General features: G+C 45.1%; 1 protein-coding gene across 2 annotated transcripts in view; it reads right to left on the bottom strand.

Annotated features, from left to right (window-relative positions):
* ELAPOR1 (endosome-lysosome associated apoptosis and autophagy regulator 1) overlaps nucleotides 1-24,121 on the bottom strand; it is a 402,340-nt gene that overhangs the window by 185,637 nt on the left and 192,582 nt on the right. For both annotated transcript variants that reach the window (XM_073561048.1, XM_073561047.1), the window contains exons 4-9: nucleotides 22,227-22,374; nucleotides 21,288-21,368; nucleotides 17,779-17,884; nucleotides 17,542-17,691; nucleotides 12,415-12,503; nucleotides 12,144-12,321 (exon numbers count right to left, since the gene is read on the bottom strand). In XM_073561048.1, coding sequence (XP_073417149.1) covers nucleotides 12,144-12,321; nucleotides 12,415-12,503; nucleotides 17,542-17,691; nucleotides 17,779-17,884; nucleotides 21,288-21,368; nucleotides 22,227-22,374 — 752 coding nt within the window. The remainder of the gene's footprint in view (nucleotides 1-12,143; nucleotides 12,322-12,414; nucleotides 12,504-17,541; nucleotides 17,692-17,778; nucleotides 17,885-21,287; nucleotides 21,369-22,226; nucleotides 22,375-24,121) is intronic.

Below are 24,121 nucleotides of genomic sequence, written 5' to 3'. Positions count from 1 at the left end.
CATACCACATATATACTACATACATACTACATACAATACATTCATACAATACATACATAGACATACAGTACATATAACATAGAGTAACATACTTACCAATACTTGTCACATTGTTCCCCGAAGCCATTGTCTTTTACGGAATAAATATTAACATAACAAACCACAAAAATACTCACCCACGATCCGAAGCAGTCCACGAGTGTGTCCCACGACGATCTTGGGTAGAGAACTGCAGCATCAGCTGTTGCTGCCGTTCTCTACGGGCTGCAGGAATCCAATGACGGAAGGTAGGTATCCTTCCGCACTGTATTCCTCCGCCACTTAAAAAAAAAAAAGTCCCTAGTCTCACTTTATGCCATTGCTGTGTGGGGATTTCCAGTTATTCTAGTTATTCTAATTTACTGAGATAACGACTTTTGGGTTGTCATCGACTGTAAGCCGTAATCATCAACATTAACTGAAATAAGCACTTGAAATAGATCACTCTGTTTGTAATGACTCTATATAATATAGGAGTTTCACTTTCTGTATTGAAGAAATGAAATAAATTAACTTTTTGATGATATTCTAAATTTGTGAGAAGCACCTGTAAGTGTTTGGTGTAACGCACCGGATAAATGTGAACCAAGCTTTATTACAATATTTGGGAGAATGAATACGTCAACATCAGTTAAAGAATTGGTTTTATTAATTTTAAGCTGTTCACCTTTTGGTATAAGTGATAAGGGGACTTCATTCTTTGAGTCAGTACGATTACAGCAATACCACATTTATATAGTTTTTTGTGTTTTCGTCAATAAACAATTAAAAAAACTAATATATCTTATATTTTTTTCTTTATAATTTATTTATTACACACACACACACACACTTTTTTTTTAATTTTATATATATATATATATATATATATATATATATATATATATATATATATATATCATATTTTGAGTAGAGATGGGCGAACCGAACGGTAAAGTTCAGCGTCCATACCGAACACCTACTGTTCGGGCACGGACACAGAACACGGACTTCATCAGGAAGTCCGTATTACTGTTCGGGTTCAACTGCCCGAACAGTAACATGGCAGCGTGGCAAACATCGCTTCTGATTGGTGGTGAAATCCTCCCCGCCGGTCTGAGCGCCGCAGTTCCCACGCTACTGCTCCCATGATCTGACACCTGCAGCCACTAATAACTGAGAGTAAGAGCGGCGGATGGGAGTATTCATCAACCGCTGCTGTGCTGTAAATAAATGATTATAAAAAAAAAAGCGGCGTGGCTTCCCCTGTGTTTTTGATAACCAGCCAAGCAAAACTCTGCTGCCAGCTTCAGTAAGGCTAGTTATCAAGAATAGAGGGGTTCACACACAGCCCCCCATTTTAGACAACCAATTCTCAAGCTGGTAAGGGGCCATAGATATTGGGCCCCCCCAGCCTTAAAGTAGCAGCCCACAGCTGCCCAAAAAAAGCACATCTATTAGATGCGCCAATTCTGGTGCTTTGTCTGGCTCTTCCCAATTGAGAAACGGTGAGAAAAACTCTCACGGTGCTAGTGGGGATGTCACCGAGGTCACAGCAGTTCAGCCCGATTTGGAACAGAGAATACCAGCCCCAAGCTGTCTGCTTTAGCAAGGTTTGTTGTAAAAAATGTGGGAGACCCCACGCCATTTTTTAAAATTATTTAAATAATTTTTTTAAAAAAACAGCGTGGGGACCCCTCTATTCTTGATAACTAGCCTTGGTGTAGCTGACAGCTGAGGGTTGCAGCCTCCAGCTGTGAGTTTTGTCTGGCTGGTTAGCAAAAATACAGGGGAACCCACACCATTTTTTTCTTTAAATAATTTATTTACAATGCAGGAGCAGCTGATGAATACTCCCATCCACCACTCCTGCTCTCACTGTAATTAGCGGCAGCAGGTGATGGATGATGGGATCAGTAGTCACACATCAGGTGACACCAGTGACCGGAGGTAAACTTTATACTTCCGATCACAGCTGAGTGCTCACGCTGTCTTGACAGCATGGGAACTGCTGCTCTCTGACTGGCGGGGATGATTTCCAGGAAGCCGGGTTCCCTCTGCAGCTTATTTGGTAAGCACTATAGCTTGCAGAATAAGCTCTGACCCTATCAAATTCGCTAATCTCTACACTTAACCCATCTTAAAAAGATCGTTTTAAATCAAGGCTACCACCCCAACTTCATTGATGATCAGATCATTACAACCACAAGGATCCCAAGAAATAAATTACTTCAATACGGTGAAAAAGAGGCAAATAATCGTGTACCTCTGGTGGTGACCTACAACCCACTGCTTGAGATACTGAGGAAAAACTGCACCACATCCTACACAAGGATGACCAAGTAAACACAATATTCAAATACCCTTCCTTGCTGTGCTACAGGCAACCTCCAAATTTAAGAAACATCATGATCCAAAGTTCAGTGCCCTCAGATACACCAAGAGGAACTTATTCTTGTAAGGTGAAGAGTTGTCAAACCTGCACTCATGTAGAGACCAAAGAAAGGATACAGATTCCTCACCAATAAATATATATATACACATACATACACCTCACCAATCGTTATTCCGATGCCTCTACCTTGTGCCAGTCCTTACTCTTGTAGGGTTCGAGCAGGCTCACAGGATGCAGTGACGAGACACGAGACTGAATGTGGGGTGAAATATACTTTTATAAGTTTAAAGCCGCAAGGGCTAAACTGCTTCGATGAAACAAAAGGGGAAACACCTATTTGTCCTCGCAGGGACTCGTAAAACAAACATTCAAAACAAAAAGGGTCCTTATACTCTATAATGCACTTAGCCTCCCGGGCGTCGCTCGAGTCCACGAACACTCAGGGATTGCAGATGTGGCTGCCTTGTAATCCAAGATTTCACGGAAGGACTTGGGCTCGTCCGGCCCTGAAGAAACCAAAACGGTGGGGCGCAGCAGGCCCTGAAGGAACCGGAACGATGGGGCGCAGCAGGCCCTGAAGAGACTGGACGGTGGGGCGCAACGGGCCCTGAAGAAACCGGAACGTTGGGGCGCAACAGGCCCTGAAGAAACTGGTCGGTGGGGCGCAACGGGCCCTGAAGAAACCAGTACGATGGGGCGCAACAGGCCCTGAAGAAACTGAACGGTGGGGCGCAATGGGCCCTGAAGAAGCTGGAATGGTGGGGCGCAATAGGCCCTGAAGAAACTGTTCGGGGGGATTAATCTCCCAGGCGTCCGTTTAAAGGCGCTCGTCCCCCAGCCAGGTCATGACGCAGTCCAAAAACATAAAATCTTAACAAACTCTGCTCAGTGTCCCCTCAGTAAGCGGGACAGGGGCTCTGCGGCCGCCTATAGCGAGGTGGCGTCCCCTGATGTCGGTAATGACGGGGTCGCAGCTGTGGGAGAAGACAGGGGGGCAGTGTCCTGGCCACTATACCGGATTGCTGTCTCGTCGCAGCGGTTGCCTGAGATCCCGGTCCTGTCACAGCACGGAGGGAATCAGCGGGCATCAATTTATCTGTATGTATCCGGGGAGGGACTCCCGGGAAGAGTCTCTTATGCGCCGCTCTTCGGACAGTCTCAAATTTTCCTTTGACAGTCTCCTGCCTGTCTCTCTTCCCCACACAGTCAGTTGCCACAGTCCTCCCCCTGCCACACGGCTCTCTCTCTCCTGTCAGGCTCTCTTCCAACTGCCACCTCAGCGCGTCCCCTGCTCCTTTTACCCTCGCCCCGCCCCCTGTTGCCCTGACAACTTCAGTCGCATGTCTCCCTTTGTAATCCCCCTGATGTGGTTTCTTCAACAACCCTGATGGCGGTCCCCCTGGTTCTAGCCCAATCACTGTATGGGGGTCCTCCTCCCCACATTCCCCCACCCTGTAAGCTCGCCAGTCCTCGGGCGAGGGTGTTAGTCTATTGAGATTGGTCTGTAAAGGTGTCAATATTTGTTGCCATACGAACTGGTCTTGTTCATACCGTTCGGGGGGTTTGCCGGCTGTTGACCGCTCGGAGCGTCTAAGTTCGACTGGGGTGGAATCTTCTGGGGTGGTGGACGTCGGTGAGCTGCAAGATGCCGGTGGGTTAATTGTGTCAACTGGCTCATTATTGGGTGGAGGGCCCTTGGGAACTGGAGGGAAATCCTCGTCGTCTGAGTCCCAGCATATGGACTCCGGTTCGGATGTCTTCGGGACGGGTTCCAGTTGCTTCGGGTCGGAAGAAATACACAGGCGTAACATATTACGATGCACAATGCGAGTGGGCAGTGTTTCATCCTGCTCGGGCTGTATTTCGTACACAGGTCCTTCTGAATGGATACGGCGTAGTACCCGATAAGGACTCTCTTCCCAACGTGACTCCAGTTTATTCTGGGGGCGTTGATCTAGTACAAGCACACGGTCCCCGCTTTGGAGATGGGGAGGGGAGGTTGTATTCTTCCCGGGGTGTTCCCAGTCTTGAAGTTTGGTATGTACAATTCGGTGAAGAGTTTGCAACCTGTGGCGATGATTTCGGACCCAAGACGACACTCCGGTCCAGGGCCGAGGCTCTTCGGGGTCCAACTCTACCTCCGTGATCCCTTTACCCTCTTGTCCGAACAGCAGGAAATAAGGAGTATAGCCCGTTACTCGATGTACCCGATTATTATAAACCCACACTAATTCAGAAACATATTCAGGCCAACGAGCTTTCTTGTCACTCTCCAGAGTGCGTAGCATTTGAATCAATGTCCGATTAAATCGCTCACAAGCCCCATTCCCTTGCGGGTGATATGGTGTGGTCCGGGATTTATCAATCCCATAAAGATGATGTAGTTCCTCCATAACTTTCCCCAAAAAACATGCTCCCTGGTCGGAATGTATGCGTTGAGGACAGCCGTACACTTGTATAAAATTTCTGCAAATTGCGGAGGCGGCTGACTCCGCGGTCTGGTCTCGAGTAGGGGTGACCACAGCGAATTTAGTGAAATGATCCACCATGACGAGGCAGTGTTCGTATCCCTGGAATGCGGGACCAATGTGCAGATAATCCACCGTCAAGAGCTCCAAGGGTTCTGAAGTCACAATCGTCTGTGTTGCGGCCCTCTGAGCAGGCGGTTTGGCCAATTCACATAAGCGGCAAGTACGACAAACTTCGTCCACAACAGCCGACAAGCGTGGGTGATAAACTTTCTGTTGTAACCATTGCAAAGTCTTTTTGACTCCAAAGTGGGCCCCTTTTTCGTGAGCCTCTCGAGCCAGTTCGTGTAGTTGAGCTCCGGGCGTAACCACCTGCCAAACAGTCGTTGAGGTTGTTTGCGAAGTGATCTTACGGTACAGTAATCCCCTTCGGATAATCAGTCTCTCCCATTGTCGCAGCATCAGCGACAGGTCTTGGGTCAAAGCTTGTCGTTGAGTGTCAGTGGGTAATTGACCAGCAGCGACCCATTTCCGGAGAAGTCCAACTTCTTCATCTTCTTGTTGCTGTTGTATCCACTTATTACGAGATTGTTCCAGGATGCCCCTGTGGGCCTCTGGGGAAGATACTTTTGCATCAACATTGGTGAGCACGGCAGCGGTAAGAGCGAACGGTATTTCCTCTCCTTCTAATTCTTCGCCTCGATTCTGTCCAGGAGTTGTATGTCGAATCCTAGAGAGAGCATCTGCATGAACATTCTCGGCCCCTCTTTTGTAAATAATCTTGTAATTGTACTTCGCCATTCGGGCCACCCATCGCTGCTCCAAAGCCGCCAACTTGGCGTTTTCCAAATGAGCCAGTGGGTTATTGTCAGTTCGCACTACCACCTCGGAGCCCGCTAGGTACTCTGCGAATCTCTCCGTCATAGCCCACACCACTGCGAGGAGCTCGAGCTTAAAAGAGCTGTAATTGTCAGGGTTACGCTCGGAGTCATGGAGTGAATGGCTTCCATATGCGATCACCCTTTCCCGGCCATCCTGAACTTGTGACAACACAGCTCCTAGCCCGTGAAGACTCCCGTCAGTGTGCAGGATGAACGGCTGAGAAAAATCCGCATAAGCCAACACTGGGGCATCCGAGAGTGCAGCCTTGAGATCTCGGAAGGCCTCTTCCTGAGGGTGTTGCCACTGGATTTTCAGCCCATTGGCCCCAGCGGGAGCCCCCTTCAGCAGGTCATGTAGGGCTCGAGCTCGACATGCAAAATTCTTTACGAAACGACGGTAATATCCAGCTAACCCCAGAAAAGCCCGCACGTCTTTCACCGTCTCGGGGGTAGGCCATTCCTGGATAGCAGCAATCTTCTCCCGGGATGGCCTCACACCCTCTGCCGAAACGACATGGCCCAGATACTCAATCTGAGAGCGAAATAGGTGACATTTCTGAGGCTTCACCTTCAACCCGTACTTTTGCAGCCGGCTGAGTACCTGTCCCAACCGCTTCAGGTGGTCCTCGAAGGAGGCGGCATAGACGATGATGTCGTCCAGGTAGATCAACGTGGCCTCAAAATTGAGATCCCCTAGACATCGCTCCATCAATCGCTGAAATGTCCCGGGGGCGTTGGCCAGCCCGAATGGCATTCGATTAAACTCAAACAGTCCCATGGGCACTATGAACGCCGTCTTAGCTCTGTCCTCTTCTGACATAGGCACCTGCCAGTACCCACTGGCCAAGTCCAGGGTCGAAAAATATGTTGCTTTACCCAATGCAGACAGAGATTCTTCTATGCGGGGCAGTGGGTATGAGTCTTTAATAGTGCAAGCATTCAATTTACGATAATCCACACAGAATCGTAGTGTACCATCTTTCTTCCGAACCAACACAATGGGGGCCGCCCAAGGGCTTTGACTTTCCCGTATCACCCCTTTTTGTAGCATCTGAGCCAGCAAAGTTTTCACCTCCTGATAGAGTTGCGGCGGGATCTGTCGATATCGTTCTCGGATAGGGGCCGCTCCTGCTGTGGGGATCTCATGAGTGATGGCGGTGGTACACCCAAAGTCGTCCTCATGACTAGCAAATACTTCATGGTACTGTCCCAGCAATGCTTTTACTTGTGAAAGTTGGGCCGCAGTTAGTCCAGAAAGCTCGGCCCGCATCTGCTCCAAAACATTTCGGCCCTTCTCTTGTGTCGAGACTTCGTGGGCCTGTAGGGTTCGTATTGTTACCTCCCCGGGATCCTCGGGGTGTACTCGTAATTGAACCGCAGCAGCGGGCAGCACTTCTTCTAGAGGCTTTACTAGTTTGGCCAGTACAGTCCGTGCTTTCAGAATGATATCTCGGTCTTCAAGGTTAACGCAGCGGACCAGGGCGGTTCCTTTTCGCACCGTAGCGAGGGAACGGGCCACCAGTATGCCAGGAGGTAAGTGCTCTGAGTGACACGGCTCCACCTGCACCTCTACGCCTTCCAAAGGTATCGGGGCCCGAATTGGCAGGGCCACCACTGTCTGTCCAGGAGGCAGCACAAGCAGGGGTGCCGCTGTCGCGATGACCTTGCCCAGAGCCTCACCCTCCTGGCAGTCCCGATGCACCCGCGCACCTCGCACCAGCTGCTGGAATACCTGTCCCTGAGCTGTGCGAGAACCCCACTGCTTCAGTGTCCTTTGTGTGGGATCATTAAGCAACAGGTTACCAAACTCTTTTAAAATATTCATGCCTAGGGTGACGGGGTGTCGTTGATCAGCTTCTCCTTGAGTCAGCACCACCCCTCTGCGGCCGAGGGGTTTACCGCACAACGTCACCTGCACCCACACTACCCCGGCAACCGGAACCGGCAGTTGGTTGGCGGCTACTAGTCTAATCATGGGCCCCCACTGAGGCCTTGCTGCCTCCGGAAAGTTTTGTTGAAAGTACGCTGCGGGCATAGTGGTTACTTGTGACCCCGTGTCTACCAGACACCGGACGGCCCGGCCCTCTACTTCTGCCCAAACTTCAGGACACTTTGCTACCAAATCTTTGGGACTTCCACCACCCCTAGTTGTGGTTTTCGGCTCCGAGCGGCGTCCCCCCAGCCCGGAGCCCTTTAGTTTTAATGGCCGCCGGGGTGGGTATCTCCCACGCCGCGGACACTCTCGGGCGAAGTGGCCTGGTTCTCCACACTCATAACACCGGGCCGGTAGAGATTGACCACCTCGCGGAGAGCGTGACCCCCAGGGACCGGGATTAGCACTGGGTCGTCCAGTCTCCGGTTCGGTTCTTCTCTTTACTTCAGCCAACTCGCTCTTTATATTTTTCAATTCACGCTTCATCTCCTCCACCCATTGAGGTTCCTCAACTGTGTTCGAGGAGGCCTCCACACCTCGGACCTTCCCCACGGGGACCGCCATCCCCTGCTCTTGCTCCTGAACCCGTGCCTGACTTCCCACTTCTGAAAAGTCGATTTGGGGATTCATTCTTATCCGTTCCCTTAAAGCCTGCTTTATCAGTGGATCTCGCAGTCCAGTCACCAGTAGGTCACGTAGGGTTATGTCAACAGGTCCTACCCCTACCCCATCTTTTCTTTCAATAGCCGTATGCAACTCTTGGAGTACATTCATATACTGAGTAATCGTCTCCCCTTCTGCCTGCATCCGGCTAAACAGTCGGGTCCTTAACTCTCCCACATTAGTGGGATCCCCGTGGGTCTGTTCCACTATCTGCAACACCTTTTCAAAAGTGTTGCGGTGCCCCGGGGGTTTCAACATCACTGACCTCCGCACCTCCCCGTCTAGGGCCATGAGTGCCACTTCAGCTTCCAGGTCAGGGGTCATTGGGTGCATCCGAAAAAGCCCCCTCATCCGCTCTGTCCAGCTCCATAGCATAGTATTTGAGCCAGAGAATCTAGGCAGGTTGTTCAACATGGCCCCCAATGAGATGCTGGTACGGGGACCCTCATTATTTACAGAGCTTACAGCTCCCCCATGTTCGGGGCTACCACTGTCCGCGCTCGGAGACTGCATCCTGCCGACTACGCCAAGTGTAGGGTTCGAGCAGGCTCACAGGATGCAGTGACGAGACACGAGACTGAATGTGGGGTGAAATATACTTTTATAAGTTTAAAGCCGCAAGGGCTAAACTGCTTCGATGAAACAAAAGGGGAAACACCTATTTGTCCTCGTAAAACAAACATTCAAAACAAAAAGGGTCCTTATACTCTATAATGCACTTAGCCTCCCGGGCGTCGCTCGAGTCCACGAACACTCAGGGATTGCAGATGTGGCTGCCTTGTAATCCAAGATTTCACGGAAGGACTTGGGCTCGTCCGGCCCTGAAGAAACCAAAACGGTGGGGCGCAGCAGGCCCTGAAGGAACCGGAACGATGGGGCGCAGCAGGCCCTGAAGAGACTGGACGGTGGGGCGCAACGGGCCCTGAAGAAACCGGAACGTTGGGGCGCAACAGGCCCTGAAGAAACTGGTCGGTGGGGCGCAACGGGCCCTGAAGAAACCAGTACGATGGGGCGCAACAGGCCCTGAAGAAACTGAACGGTGGGGCGCAATGGGCCCTGAAGAAGCTGGAATGGTGGGGCGCAATAGGCCCTGAAGAAACTGTTCGGGGGGATTAATCTCCCAGGCGTCCGTTTAAAGGCGCTCGTCCCCCAGCCAGGTCATGACGCAGTCCAAAAACATAAAATCTTAACAAACTCTGCTCAGTGTCCCCTCAGTAAGCGGGACAGGGGCTCTGCGGCCGCCTATAGCGAGGTGGCGTCCCCTGATGTCGGTAATGACGGGGTCGCAGCTGTGGGAGAAGACAGGGGGGCAGTGTCCTGGCCACTATACCGGATTGCTGTCTCGTCGCAGCGGTTGCCTGAGATCCCGGTCCTGTCACAGCACGGAGGGAATCAGCGGGCATCAATTTATCTGTATGTATCCGGGGAGGGACTCCCGGGAAGAGTCTCTTATGCGCCGCTCTTCGGACAGTCTCAAATTTTCCTTTGACAGTCTCCTGCCTGTCTCTCTTCCCCACACAGTCAGTTGCCACAGTCCTCCCCCTGCCACACGGCTCTCTCTCTCCTGTCAGGCTCTCTTCCAACTGCCACCTCAGCGCGTCCCCTGCTCCTTTTACCCTCGCCCCGCCCCCTGTTGCCCTGACAACTTCAGTCGCATGTCTCCCTTTGTAATCCCCCTGATGTGGTTTCTTCAACAACCCTGATGGCGGTCCCCCTGGTTCTAGCCCAATCACTGTATGGGGGTCCTCCTCCCCACACACTGGCTACCCATCCACTCCAGAATTCAGTATAAACGTATTACCCTCACCCACAAAGCCCTCCATGGCTCAGCACCATCCTACATCTCCTCCCTCATCTCAGCCTACCACCCTACCCGTGCCCTCCATTCTGCTAATGACATCCTCATTAATCAGAACCTCCCACTCCCGTCTCCAAGACTTTTCACAAGCCGCACCAATTCTTTGGAATGCACTACCCAGGCTAGTACGATTAATCCCCAAACCCCACAGTTTTAAGCGTGCCTTAAAAACTCATTTGTTCAGACTGACCTAGCGCCTCAACGCATTAACTTAAATATCCCTGTGTGGCTCATTTCTAAATTTTTTTTTACCATGACCAGGTACCTCGCATCATGTTCTCACATGCTTTTTGCATTTAATAGCCCTCTGTGTCAGTACTGTTACATATTTAGACTGTTAACTGGTTCATGCAGCCACAGGAACACACGATTCTTACACTAGGGAAGGTCCAAACCATAAAAACAATAAAAGCAATTGTCACCACCCACCTTTCATGTCTCCCTTTTTACTCATAGATTGTAAGCATGCGAGCAGGGCCCTCATTCCTCTTGGTATCTGTTTTGATCTATGTGTTTATTGCTATGCTGTAATGTCTATTGTCTGTACAAGTCCCCTCTATAATGTAAAGTTCTGCGGAATATGTTGGCACTATAGAAATAAAATTATTATTATATTATAGATTCCTAGCACACAGCAAGACTATAAGATTCCCAGGACATTCACATGTTCTTCTTCCAATGTGATGTACTTAAATCTGTGCACTATATGTCTTATTGGGTTTCTCTATGTGGAAGAAACAGGACAGAAACTGAGAGCAAAGATGAGGTCTCATCACCACACAATTACAGATAGTAAAAAAAAACATTTCCTGGTGGCCAGACATTTCTGTGGTCCAGGACACAACAAACAATATGAAAGTTGTCATATTAAAAGGCAATTTTAAATCTTTGATTCCATCCATGCAGAACTAAATCTGTCAAGAGGATTTATGACTTACTACAGAATCTGAGGAATCTGCTCTAGAGACATTGAGGGCACCAGGCCCCTGATCTTTCTTGGATATTGGGACTAAAACACTTTCACTCCACTAATCTAATCTAATTAAGGATTCAATCTCTGAGCTCAGTTTGTTAGTTTATTTACATGTTGATTTATTATACCTTGCCTTTTTTTTTTTTTGGTTGTGCATATATTTGTGTTTCTTCAGAAACTTTGTTATAACACGCCTGAGGAAAGGACTTAAAATTGAAGTCCTGAAAGCTTGCTTTGTAACATCATTTATTTTATATTTTTGTTAGCCATTAAAAGGTATAAACTACAAGGTTATCTTGTTTTTCCCACTGAGAGCATTCTTTTTTAAACTGGCTAACACGGTACCAAACCCTTTTTTCAGGTATCCTGAACACACATTCCTCTGTTCACTGAACCTGACAGGAGGAGCGGAGTGACTCAAACAGGAGAAGATAAATGTTCAGCAAAGAAAGGCTCTCTTGGTCACTCTGTTTTATTGGAGAAAAGGAGGACAAAGTTGATAAACAATGCAAACTGTCTTCGGCCATCCTGGGCATTTCTGTTCAGTCTGACAGAATTCTCTCAGTAACAGGAGTAAATATGCATGTTAAACTGTATATGCTCTCACTTGTATATACTGTGCATTCACGATACCTAAAGGACACTATTTTTGCTAAATATAGGTATATAGTAACATGTTTAATATTTAAAAGTATTTTATTTTACTCAATTTCTTGGGGAACCCCTTTAATGGACAGTGTATAATATATTATATATATATATATATATATATATATATATTTTTTTATTTATTTATTAGGGGTACATGCTTTCTGGCAGGTGCTAGGGTATGCACAGACAGTTATGTGTTGGTTGGCAGCACATCCCCTCTTGTAAAAAAGGTGTGCTGCAGACAGTAATGTAACAGGTATAAATAAGCGAGCCTTACTTAAATTATTTCTTAAATATACTTACTGGTACCATTTGAATACATGCCAAGATGACATGGCTCACAGATTGTACTGTTAGATTGATGGAAGCCAGGGTTACAAGGTGGACATTCTATTTTGCTGCCTGACATTGGCAATACTTTTGCACTTTCCATAGTCTCATTGCATATTTTAGGTTCAATCCATTTGTAAATCAGTTGTGTCTAAATTAGAGAATAAAAGGGTTTTATGTTAGGATTTTCTCTTAATTAAATTCCAAAAAACCCTATATATAGCCAGATAATGCCTAATATTACCTCTCCATTGACATCACATGGCATGTGAGTGTAAAAATAGTCTTTATCAGTGCATGGGGGGCGAGGTGTACAAACTGCAGAACCAGCAGCTAAAAACAGGAAAACAATAGATCAAAATACACATTTCACTTAATAAAAAGTATTGTAATTCAGAGAAGATACATTTAACTTCTTTGAAAATGGACTTGCACAAAAGGATTAAAAGAAAAAAGTTAATTTAGACAATCATATCAATATATGGGCCCATTATATTTAGCATTTAAAGTAGGGCCAACTCTAACGCCAAGCAACTCATGGACATCACTACACTTTTCATTTGTTTCCATGAATGGGTTTAAGAAACAAATAGTTAAAAAAAATTAAAAATACTGATTAATTACCAACGGTCGATGATATAAATATTAGCATTGACATTTACTCAGTATGGAATTGGAGCAAGTAAGCAGACTGTGGCTCGGGCTCCCACATTCCTCTTTTTCAATGGGGTGGGTGCATAATCTGCCTTGGTCCAATCAACTCATCAGACTGTGCAGAGATCCTTACTGCATTTTCAATAAAAAACAAAGAAAAAACTGCTGCCGGACATCACTGGCTTTACTTCTTGGAGAAGAAATTGGTTTGGTCCGCATGATGTAATATGTTGTATTGATTTGTTCACAATATTATTGTCTTGATTATGTGTATTTATGGACTAATAAAAATAATTTTGTACCTTTTGACATAACAAGTCTCTAATTATATTATAATATATATATATATATATATATATATATATATATATATATATATATATATATACACACACTCACTGGCCACTTTATTAGGTACACCATGCTAGTAAGGGGTTGGACCCCCTTTTGCCTTCAGAACTGCCTCAATTCTTCGTGGCAGAGATTCAACAAGGTGCTGGAAGCCTTCCTTAGAGATTTTGGACCATATTGACATGATGGCATCACACAGTTGGCGCAGATTTGTCGGCTGCACATCCCTGATGCGAATCTCCCGTTCCACCACATCCCAAAGATGCTCTATTGGATTGAGATCTGGTGACTGAGGAGGCCATTTGAGTACAGTAAACTCATTGTCATGTTCAAGAAACCAATCTGAGATGATTCGAGCTTTATGACATGGCGCATTATCCTGCTGAAAGTAGCCATCAGATGTTGGGTACATTGTGGTCATAAAGGGATGGACATGGTCAGCAACAATACTCAGGTAGGCTGTGGCGTTGCAACGATGCTCAATTGGTACCAAGGGGCCCAAAGAGTGCCCAGAAAAAATTCCCCACACCATGACACCACCACCACCAGCCTGAACCGTTGATACAAGGCAGGATGGATCCATGCTTTCATGTTGTTTACGCCAAATTCTGACCCTACCATCCGAATGTCGCAGCAGAAATCGAGACTCATCAGACCAGGCAACGTTTTTCCAATCTTCTACTGTCCAATTTCGATGAGCTTGTGCAAATTGTAGCCTCAGTTTCCTGTTCTTAGCTGAGAGGAGTGGTACCCAGTGTGGTCTTCTGCTGCTGTAGCCCATCTGCCTCAAAGTTCGACGCACTGTGCGTTCAGAGATGCTCTTCTGCCTACCTTGGTTGTAACGGGTGGCAATTTGAGTCACTGTTGCCTTTCTATCAGCTCGAACCAGTCTGCCCATTCTCCTCTGACCTCTGGCATCAACATGGCATTTCCGGCCACAGAACTGCCGCTCACTGGATTTTTTTTCTTTTTCGGACCATTCTCTGTAAACCCTAGAGATGGTTGTGCGTGAAAATCCCAGTAGATCAGCAGTTTCTGAAATTCTCAGACCAACCCTTCTGGCACCAACAATCATGCCACGTTCAAAGGCACTCAAATCACCTTTCTTCCCCATACTGATGCTCGGTTTGAACTGCAGGAGATTGTCTTGACCATGTCTACATGCCTAAATGCACTGAGTTGCCGCCATGTGATTGGCTGATTAGAAATTAAGTCTTAACACACAGTTGGACAGGTGTACCTAATAAAGTGGCCAGTGAGTGTATATTTATATTATAACGGGCTAAGCGTCACTCTGTCTGAAGTCTTTATAGACTGCGCAAGCGCGATGCGCCTGCGCAGTCTGGCACCAGACAGAATGAGGCATCCAGCGGTGAGGAGTGTGTATGGCGCTCGGAGATGGCATTGCCGCGGCACTTCTCTTCGGTCGGAGACTGGGGCAGGAGAGCGTCTGGAATCACGCATGCGCATAGCGCGATCAGGCGCCATTTGTCTGAAGACACATTTGCAGTGTGTCTTCAGCAATATGGCACCAGACAACGCTATGGGTATGAGCGTACTCTGGCGCCAGACTCCTCCCCCGGCCTCCAGCAGAACGTGACAGCGCTGGAGCACAGGAAAGAAGGGTGAGCATAAATGTTTTTTTTTGTATGTGTGCAGTTTAATAGGGGGGAGGGGGACCATACATATCAGGATAGGGGGGTGAGGGGACCATGCATACCACGAAAGGGGAGTGAGGGGACAATGCATATCATGAAAGGGGGGGTGAGGGGACCACGTATACCAAGTAAGGAGGGTGAGGGGACCACGCATACCTCGAAAGGAGGGTGAGGGAACCATGCATATCATGAAAGGGAAGTGAGGGGACCATGCATACCAGGATTGGGGGGTGAGGGGAGCAGGCATACCAGGGATAGGGGGGGTGAGAGGACCATGCATATCAGGATAGGAGAGGTGAGAGGACCATGCATACCAGGATGGGGGGGTGATAGGACCATGCATACTAGGATGGGGGGGTGAGAGGACCATGCATACCAGGATGGGGGGGTGAGAGGGCCATGTATACCAGGATAGGGGGGGTGAGAGGACCATGCATACCAGGATAGGGGGGGTGAGAGGACAATGCATACCACGATTGGAGGGTGAGGGGGCCATGCATACCAGGATAGGGGGGTGAGGGGACCATACATACCAGGATAGGGATAAGGGGGTACCATGCATACCAGGATTGGGGGTGAGGGGACCATGCTTACCAGGATGAGGAATAGGGTGCCATGCTTACCAGGATTAGGGGGGTGAGGGTACCATGCATACCTGGATAGGGATGAAGGGTGCCATGCACACCAGGATAGGAGGGGGGCAGCACATACCAGGATGGGAGACCATATACCAATAAAAATGCTCGCCACCCAGGCGTGGAACGGGTTCATAGCTAATTATATATATATATATATATATATATATATATATATATATATATATATATACCGGGTGAGTCATAAAGGACGGATGTATTTGAAGTGGCTATAACTCACCACCAGGTGGAGGTAGAGATGTGCAGGAGGCGGGGTTATGTTTGTGAGGTGAAAGCATTGTTTTTATTTTAGTTTCAGTTTAAGCTATGGTGCCGTGGACGATAGAACATCGCGTTTTTGCGTACGACAGTTTTGTCAAGAATAATGAGTGTATCACAGCCGTTCAGCGTGAGTTTCGGCGTCATTTCAATATTCACAGAAATCAAGCTGTTCCCGCTCGTAACACTATCCTACGTTGGGTTGAAGCACTCCGTACACGAGGTACACTAATGAACAAACGACCACCGGGGGCTCCACGAACGGCACGTACCCCTGAAAATGTGGAACGCGTCAGGCAAGCCATGCTGCGTAGTCCGAGTCGATCTGCTCGGAAACATTCTTTAGAACTTGCCCTCAGTAATCGTACAGTAAGGCGTATTTTGCATTTAGACCTGCATTTCCACCCCTATAAATTGGCCATTGTGCAACAGTTGGAGCGCGGGGATTACGCAGCGCGACTGAAGTTCGCACATGAGATGGAAGCAATTATTGAGCAAAACAACAACCTTATTTTATTCATGAGTGATGAAGCTCATTTCCATGTCAATGGCATGGTTAATCAGCAGAACTGCCGTTATTGGGCCTATGAAAATCCGAAAGAATTACATGAACGACCGCTGCACAGCCCTAAGGTAACGGTGTGGTGCGCTATGGGCAAATATGGCGTGATCGGTCCGTACTTTTTCGAAGGCGATAATGGCAATACTGTTACCGTGAACTCACAACGTTATATCGCCATGATAAATAACTTCTTTGTTCCTGAGTTACGACGGCAACATATCCCCATCTCTAGTGTGTGGTTTCAACAAGATGGGGCAACGGCCCACACAGCCGGAGCAACAATGAACGTTCTTCGCCCTCTCTTCCCTGGTCGCATCATTTCCAGGTTTGGCGATATTAATTGGCCTCCTAGGTCCCCAGACCTGTCCATGTGCGATTATTACTTATGGGGTCACCTCAAATCACGTGTATACAAGCTTAAGCCTCGATCATTACAAGAACTGAAGGAAGCTATTCGAGTGGAAGTTGCCCAAATCGACAGAGTTGTGTTGGAACGTGTTGATGCCAACTTCCAAGAACGCCTTTGGAAATGCATCACTGATAATGGCCACCACATGGCAGATGTTGTTTTCCACACTTGAATTTGTCAAATATTTGTCAGTATACGTAACCAAATCTGTGAATACATTTATATTTAATAAATATTTAATGATTTTATGATTAGTTTAAAAACGTCCGTCCTTTATGACTCACCCGGTATATATATATATATATATATATATATATATATATATATATATATATATATATATATATATATATATAGACACAACTTCTCATTCAAAGAGTTTTTTTTTATTTTCATGACTATGAAAATTGTAGATTCACTCTGAAGGCATCAAAACTATGAATTAACACATGTGGAATTATATAATTAACAAAAACGTGTGAAACAACTGAAAGTATGTCTTATATTCTAGGTTTTTCAAAGTAGCCACCTTTTGCTTTGATTACTGCTTTGCACACTCTTGGCATTCTCTTGATGAGCTTTAAGAGGTAGTTAATTATATAATTCCACGTGTTAATTCATAGTTTTGATGCCTTCAGAGTGAATCTACAATTTTCATAGTCATGAAAATAAAGAAAACTCTTTGAATGAGATGGTGTGTCCAAACTTTTGGTCTGTACTATATATATATATATATAGTTTAGAGGTCAATCCATATCATTACGAGAATATTTAAACTCTCTATGTTTAACATTCACTTTCCGTAATTCAACGTATAGGTTACCTGAATACTTATCAGATTCACATGGTATACAAGAGACGGCCCCACGGTACGAAAAAGTGTTCGGGGGGCATAGCTGACAGGATGAGGCGCCACTACCGGGAGCAAATGTACCAGGCTTGCATGGAAAGCATTCTGAAGTATAAGCAGCGCCTGTGAAAGGAAACAATTTTTACATATATGTCAGCTTTTCACATGCAAAAAGAAAAAGGTATGTGATAGACGAAACATTAAGCATACCAGTAATAAGAATATTCCTCAACAATACCGCTTTTTGTCCTTTAGTTCCCAAGCTAAAAGCCATTGTCCTCCAATACAGAACATTAGTTCCTTGGGTGAGTTGTACCTGTTGAAAATATTGAAAAAAAACAGGTCATTATTTCAGCTTACAAAAAATGTATCATGACACAGTTTTTTATACCAGATAAGAAAACACACTGCATTTATGGGATTCTTATGGGTTTTTTTCAACATCATAAAGGAGTAATATTGCCAAGTGCTATATTGCTGTATTGGTCACTGATTTTTTGGGAAATGTCAGAATTGCATTTTTGTACATTTTCAAGTGGTATAGTGGTTATTCTCAGTTTAAGAAATGAAAATAAACAATTAAGATGGGAAAATGCATATTTTTTCATTTAGTTGCATAATAACTCTGCGCACTAGAGAGTCCCAAAAATTATGCTCAAACATACACTCACTGGCCACTTTATTAGGTACACCTGTCCAACTGTGTGTTAAGACTTAATTTCTAATCAGCCAATCACATGGCGGCAACTCAGTGCATTTAGGCATGTAGACATGGTCAAGACAATCTCCTGCAGTTCAAACCGAGCATCAGTATGGGGAAGAAAGGTGATTTGAGTGCCTTTGAACGTGGCAAGATTGTTGGTGCCAGAAGGGCTGGTCTGAGTATTTCAGAAACTGCTGATCTACTGGGATTTTCACGCACAACCATCTCTAGGGTTTACAGAGAATGGTCCAAAAAAGAAAAAAAATCCAGTGAGCGGCAGTTCTGTGGCCGGAAATGCCTTGTTGATGCCAGAGGTCAGAGGAGAATGGGCATACTGGTTCGAGCTGATAGAAAGGCAACAGTGACTCAAATTGCCACCCGTTACAACCAAGGTAGGCAGAAGAGCATCTCTGAACGCACAGTGCGTCGAACTTTGAGGCAGATGGGCTACAGCAGCAGAAGACCACACTGGGTACCACTCCTCTCAGCTAAGAACAGGCATCTGATGGCTACTTTCAGCAGGATAATGCGCCATGTCATAAAGCTCGAATCATCTCAGATTGGTTTCTTGAACATGACAATGAGTTCACTGTACTCAAATGGCCTCCTCAGTCACCAGATCTCAATCCAATAGAGCATCTTTGGGATGTGGTGGAACGGGAGATTCGCATCAGGGATGTGCAGCCGACAAATCTGCGCCAACTGTGTGATGCCATCATGTCAATATGGTCCGAAATCTCTGAGGAATGCTTCCAGCACCTTGTTGAATCTCTGCCACGAAGAATTGAGGCAGTTCTGAAGGCAAAAGGGGGTCCAACCCGTTACTAGCATGGTGTACCTAATAAAGTGGCCAGTGAGTGTATATCCTCCTAGGAAAGACAAAACCTTACTTTTAAGTATTCTGATTTATTAACCTTTTGAATTGACAAACAGCCTTGTAGTTCATTAATAAAATTAATAATTTAAAATGCTATCAATAATAATAAAACTAATTAAAACATTTCTTCATAATTGTGTACACAGTGTGGGGACTGAAAAGGGAATAAACCAATTGCACTGTGCTACTGCAGTGCTGAAGTACAATAACAATGTGAGTGTTTGTCTCAGTCTGTGAATAAAAATGCAAAACATTCAAGTGATATAGAGAGGTTCTGTTCCTGCATAGTCACCTAGTATGACTATGAATTGATTGATCTGTGATATACTGCAGCACCAGCACTTTAGTAAACTTAAGTGCTGATGCTGCAGTATATCACAGATCAATCAGTTCAATACCAATTTGCCCTAATTCTACTACTAAACCAAAAACCTGAAACCAAGGCTTCTTCACTTTAAAAACAGCTAGCCTGTATCTACTAGATGGCTTGATAATAAGCCTTTATAATTGAATAATAATTTTGAGAACCGTAAACCTTTTGACGATCTCAAAAAAGGGATTTTATTTTACTCTTAGTTGAGATGTCATTATTACGTTAAGTTAAAAGCAAGACACCATTTTTTTCCCTCCTGGAAAAAGGGATAATTTTTGGATAGCTTATAAAAAAGCCATTACTTCTTTATTTAGCAAAGAATGAAGTTCTTAATAATTCTTGCACCCCCGTGTGAAAAAGCCACTTTTCCATTTGCACCACTTTGTGTGTAAAAGCTAGCAAAGAAGGCATCGGACAAAAAAACAAGTAATTTTTGGACAACTTTGACAATTTATGTAGCCTACAAAGTCTTATTCTTCAGTGTGTTAAATAGACTGCTATTTACCAATGATCATCATTGGTTTACTCCTAGACAGTTTGAAGTCACTTGTACAGTAATAAGGCTGCATTTGCGCAAAACAGGTTCAATACTCTCCTCTGAGTCCTCAAAGTGTAAAATATGCATTTTCAAGCAATAAGAGACTTTTCAGTATTACGATTTGCAGAATTTTTTTTGCAACATTTGTTAAAGCTGCTGAATTTGAATTTGACAACACTAGAAATAATTATTTATGTATAAAATTTAGCAGTGTAGATGCGAAAATAGGTACTATAGGATGGGCAAAAAATAATTATTATAAGGATTACCATATTTTTCGGATTCTAAGATGCACTTTTATGATCCCCAAAATTAGGGGGAAAATGGGGATGCATCTTATAAACCGAACACTGTTCTTACCAGCTGCGGGCCCAGAGCTGGGGGTGTTGCAGTGGTGGTACAGCAGTGAGCGGTGGTGGTACGGAGGAGAGTGGTAGCCCTGTGGCGGCAGCATATGGCAGCCGCTATTCTTCTTCTGGGGTCCGGCATTCGCAGGCGCAGATGGAGGGAAGCCGTGATCTCCATCCGCGCCTGCCTCTACATGATGTCTCCATGAAAATGGCCGCGGATGTGGCGCAGGCGCTGATGGACATCTCGGCACTAAGATCTCGGGAAATTAGATCTCAGCGTCAAGATTTCCATCTACGCATGCGCCACCCCAACAGCCATTTTCCCGGGGTCCACCGCATAGTAGACACAGTGCAGGGGTTCTGGGCTTTCACAAAATGTCAGCGGAGCCCCCGCACAACCAAGCACCCGCAGCACCACTCTTGCTTCCTCCAGCTGCGACCCTGCTCTACTGCAGCCTGCACTATCAAACAACCCCTTTCACTCAGTCTGGGGTCCACAGCATCGCCCCACTCCTGCCTCAACCAGCAGCAACCCTGGGACCACAGTCACCACCCCCGGTAAGCAATAAATTGTCTGAATTGTAAGAAGCACCACCATTTAATTAAAAAAAAAAAAAGGTTGTTTTTCCTATATTTCTTCTCAAAATTTGGGGAGCATCTTATAATCTGGTGAGTCTTATAAACTGCAAAATACGGTAGCTTTTTATTAGAAGGGTGAACCACATTTTTGGGGGGTTAGTTTTCCCCATTTTATATTTATGACTTTTTTATTTTTACAATTGGACACATGCTAGTAGGGAATATATTCTTTACTCACTGAGAAACAATTACAGATAGATGCAAAAAGACAACAGACAAGAATAATAAGTGTTAATTACTTGGTGATAGCGCCAACCATTTTCAGTGGTTTTCATCCATCTTGAATTCTCCTCCCTCGGCTGACACTGATTATTTTGAACCTGCAGAAACATTCAATGAACATTACTGTTACTACTAGTGAATGTTGAGATTATTTTAGCAATGTGGCCATTTTTAAATTATGCTCTTAAGGTTTCAAATTTTCATTAAAAAGTATAACATTAATCAGACAAACTTTATTGGCATCTTGATGGTAATAAATAGATTAAAAAACATACCCTTATCTTGTTTTTAAGCAATCCCAATTAGAAATGTTTAAGTTTAGATATGGTCCCCAATGCATCATTGCTTTTGTCTAGTGTGTGTGTTTTGCTCCTTCTTTTGTTTGTACTCCATTCATTATTCTATTTGGACCATTTTTTTAACGTTTATTTTATGTCCTCGCCCTTTGTTATTTTTTTTTCCCAATTTTTTGGCGGATTCTAGCACTCCTTCCCGGTGAATTATGCCAATATTTTAGTGTAATGTTTGTGCCATTTTGGAGCCAAAAAGTCACAAAAACAGGCAGGAAAAAAAAAGACAGTTTTTGACTTTGCACTAAATTCCTGAATTGTGTATGAGATTTTTAAGAATATAGCATCAAAAACGGCATCTAATACCACACAATAAAAAAGGAAAAGAACACACAAATAATGAATCTGGGATGTTAATTGTTTTGCCCACATTGTAACAGGATCACAGCCAGTCAGCAGCAGAGTTCCCTGATAACACTATCTATAGTTACTTTAAGAACAGCTGAACCCCATTTATGTGCTGCCTGCAATAGCCCTATACAGAAGTATGACGTCTCTCTCTGCATTAAAAAGCCACAAGTTATTCATGCCTGGGCATACATCTTGAAATGCTATAGTGTGTCTAACATTATAACATTTATTAAAGTGAGATTGGTTAATACTTACAAAGAATTCAAATACAATGTTGCGATCAGGATATAAATATTCAAAGCTTATAGTTCCCTCTTGTTTTAATGTCACAGAATACATCAAAGTTGCTGTACATTCATCAGTATTTGAGGCGACATATTCACCACGGGCCTCCCACTGTGACCTAGAAGAAGCATTTATTATACAGCATTTGTGAATTGTTAAAGAGTATCTAAACTTTTTATTGAATGATTAACATATTACTTTGCATCTATCCATCTCTGTAATGTAACATATAACCTTATCTTTCTTCCTTTTCTCTGAAGCGCCATCATGAAAAAGGGCTGTTTCAGCCACCTTGTCCATGCACTTGAAGTAGTTGTTTTGAACTGCGGGTCCATCCTTAATGTGGTCTGGTCTTATCTAGACCCCTATGGGGTCAAAAAGGGCTAATATGTGTCTATAGTGTGATCCTGGCTAAGGTAAGCAGAAAAGCTCATTTGGGAGTACACATACTTGATAGAAGAGCTGTTTTGAACTACACGTCTAAGTACTTGAACAAAGAATCTGAAACAGCCCTTTCAGCATGGAGTTTGAGAGGAAACAGTTAATTTCCAAGATTCACAATTTTGCAAAAGACTGATCATTTAATAAAAAAAAAAAAAAAAGTTAATTTACTTTACTACACTTAAAGGAAATGTCCAGGCTTTTTTCCTAGTCTGTGTGTGTACTGAGGCTGCAGGATGCTGACAGTCAGCATTCTGCACTGTTGCCTAGATACCACACTCGGGGATGTAACCGGCTCACTCTTGATTTTGGCAGGAGCTGGTCTCATCCAGTCTAAAATTTTCCCGTTCTGGTAGAGAACGTCACAAGTGAGGCCACACCCAGTCTCTTCCAGACCCTCCTTCCGCCTGAGTCTCCCTGTGCTGGCACACAGTGTAAGCCAGCAGTGGCAAGCCTCAACTGATAGCAGGGACAAAGAGAAATTAAACATGGAACAATAAGCTGAAACCTCCTTTCTACACCAGTCTCAGCAAATACTGAAGATCCTGCCAGGACCTTCAGGTCACATGGCAGCCTCATGTGACTGGAAGACAGAAATAAAGAAACTGCTGAAGAACGCCAGGAAGGAAAAGTCTTCTACATAGCGTTCAATGTGCTGAGTGTGTGTCTATTAGCTGTCTCTCTATTATCTATATCTTTGCAGATATCTATCCATCCCCTATTTATCTCATCTTATACATAATCTAGGGCATCTAATTTTCACCTGAGAGCAGCAGTAAAAGGGACATCAGGCTGCACATGACCACAAGTCTGTAAATCACACGTGAACAATTATGCAACAACTGCTCAGACCAGCAAGCAGAGTGAAAACCTAACATCGCATATTACATATCTTTAGGACTCAGCATGTCAAAGTCAACTTGCAGAATTGCAAATGCAGGAGGACAACTGTCTGTCTAGGGGAGCAAAGCAGGGAGAAGGCGCAGGCGACAGGACTCGAGTTATTCATTATAGTCGCTGGATGGCATGGTAGCGCGCCTCATCTGGACACAAAGGTATATTTGAAACACCATCTCTAAGGAAAGGCTTGGTGTATTATATCAGCATAAATCAAGCTTAAAAGTAACACAGTCCTCTGGCAAAAACAGCAAAACAAAGAAACAAAAGAAAGAACACACAGTCCTTTTTCCTAGCATGATCAACCCACTGACAGGCAGCCATGTGAACGATTCAGTTAGAGCACACCACTCCCTGGAGTCCTATCTCTCCTGATACCACTGAACACTGGAAGCTCCCCCAGTCAGCTATTTAAGCCCTGACCTTGTGACTCCATCATGTGACTGATCACATGATTCTGACATCACACAGGTCCTTGGTAGGAAAAGTATTAAGTTACGTACCGGTAACGGTATTTTTCGGAGGCC

The sequence above is a fragment of the Dendrobates tinctorius genome, unplaced genomic scaffold (genome assembly GCF_039654945.1).
Source record: "Dendrobates tinctorius isolate UK_male_01 unplaced genomic scaffold, ASM3965494v1 ptg000312l, whole genome shotgun sequence".
Lineage (NCBI taxonomy): Eukaryota > Metazoa > Chordata > Amphibia > Anura > Dendrobatidae > Dendrobates > Dendrobates tinctorius.
Note: the sequence above shows the minus strand (reverse complement) of the source record. Positions and strands in the feature narration are given on the sequence as shown.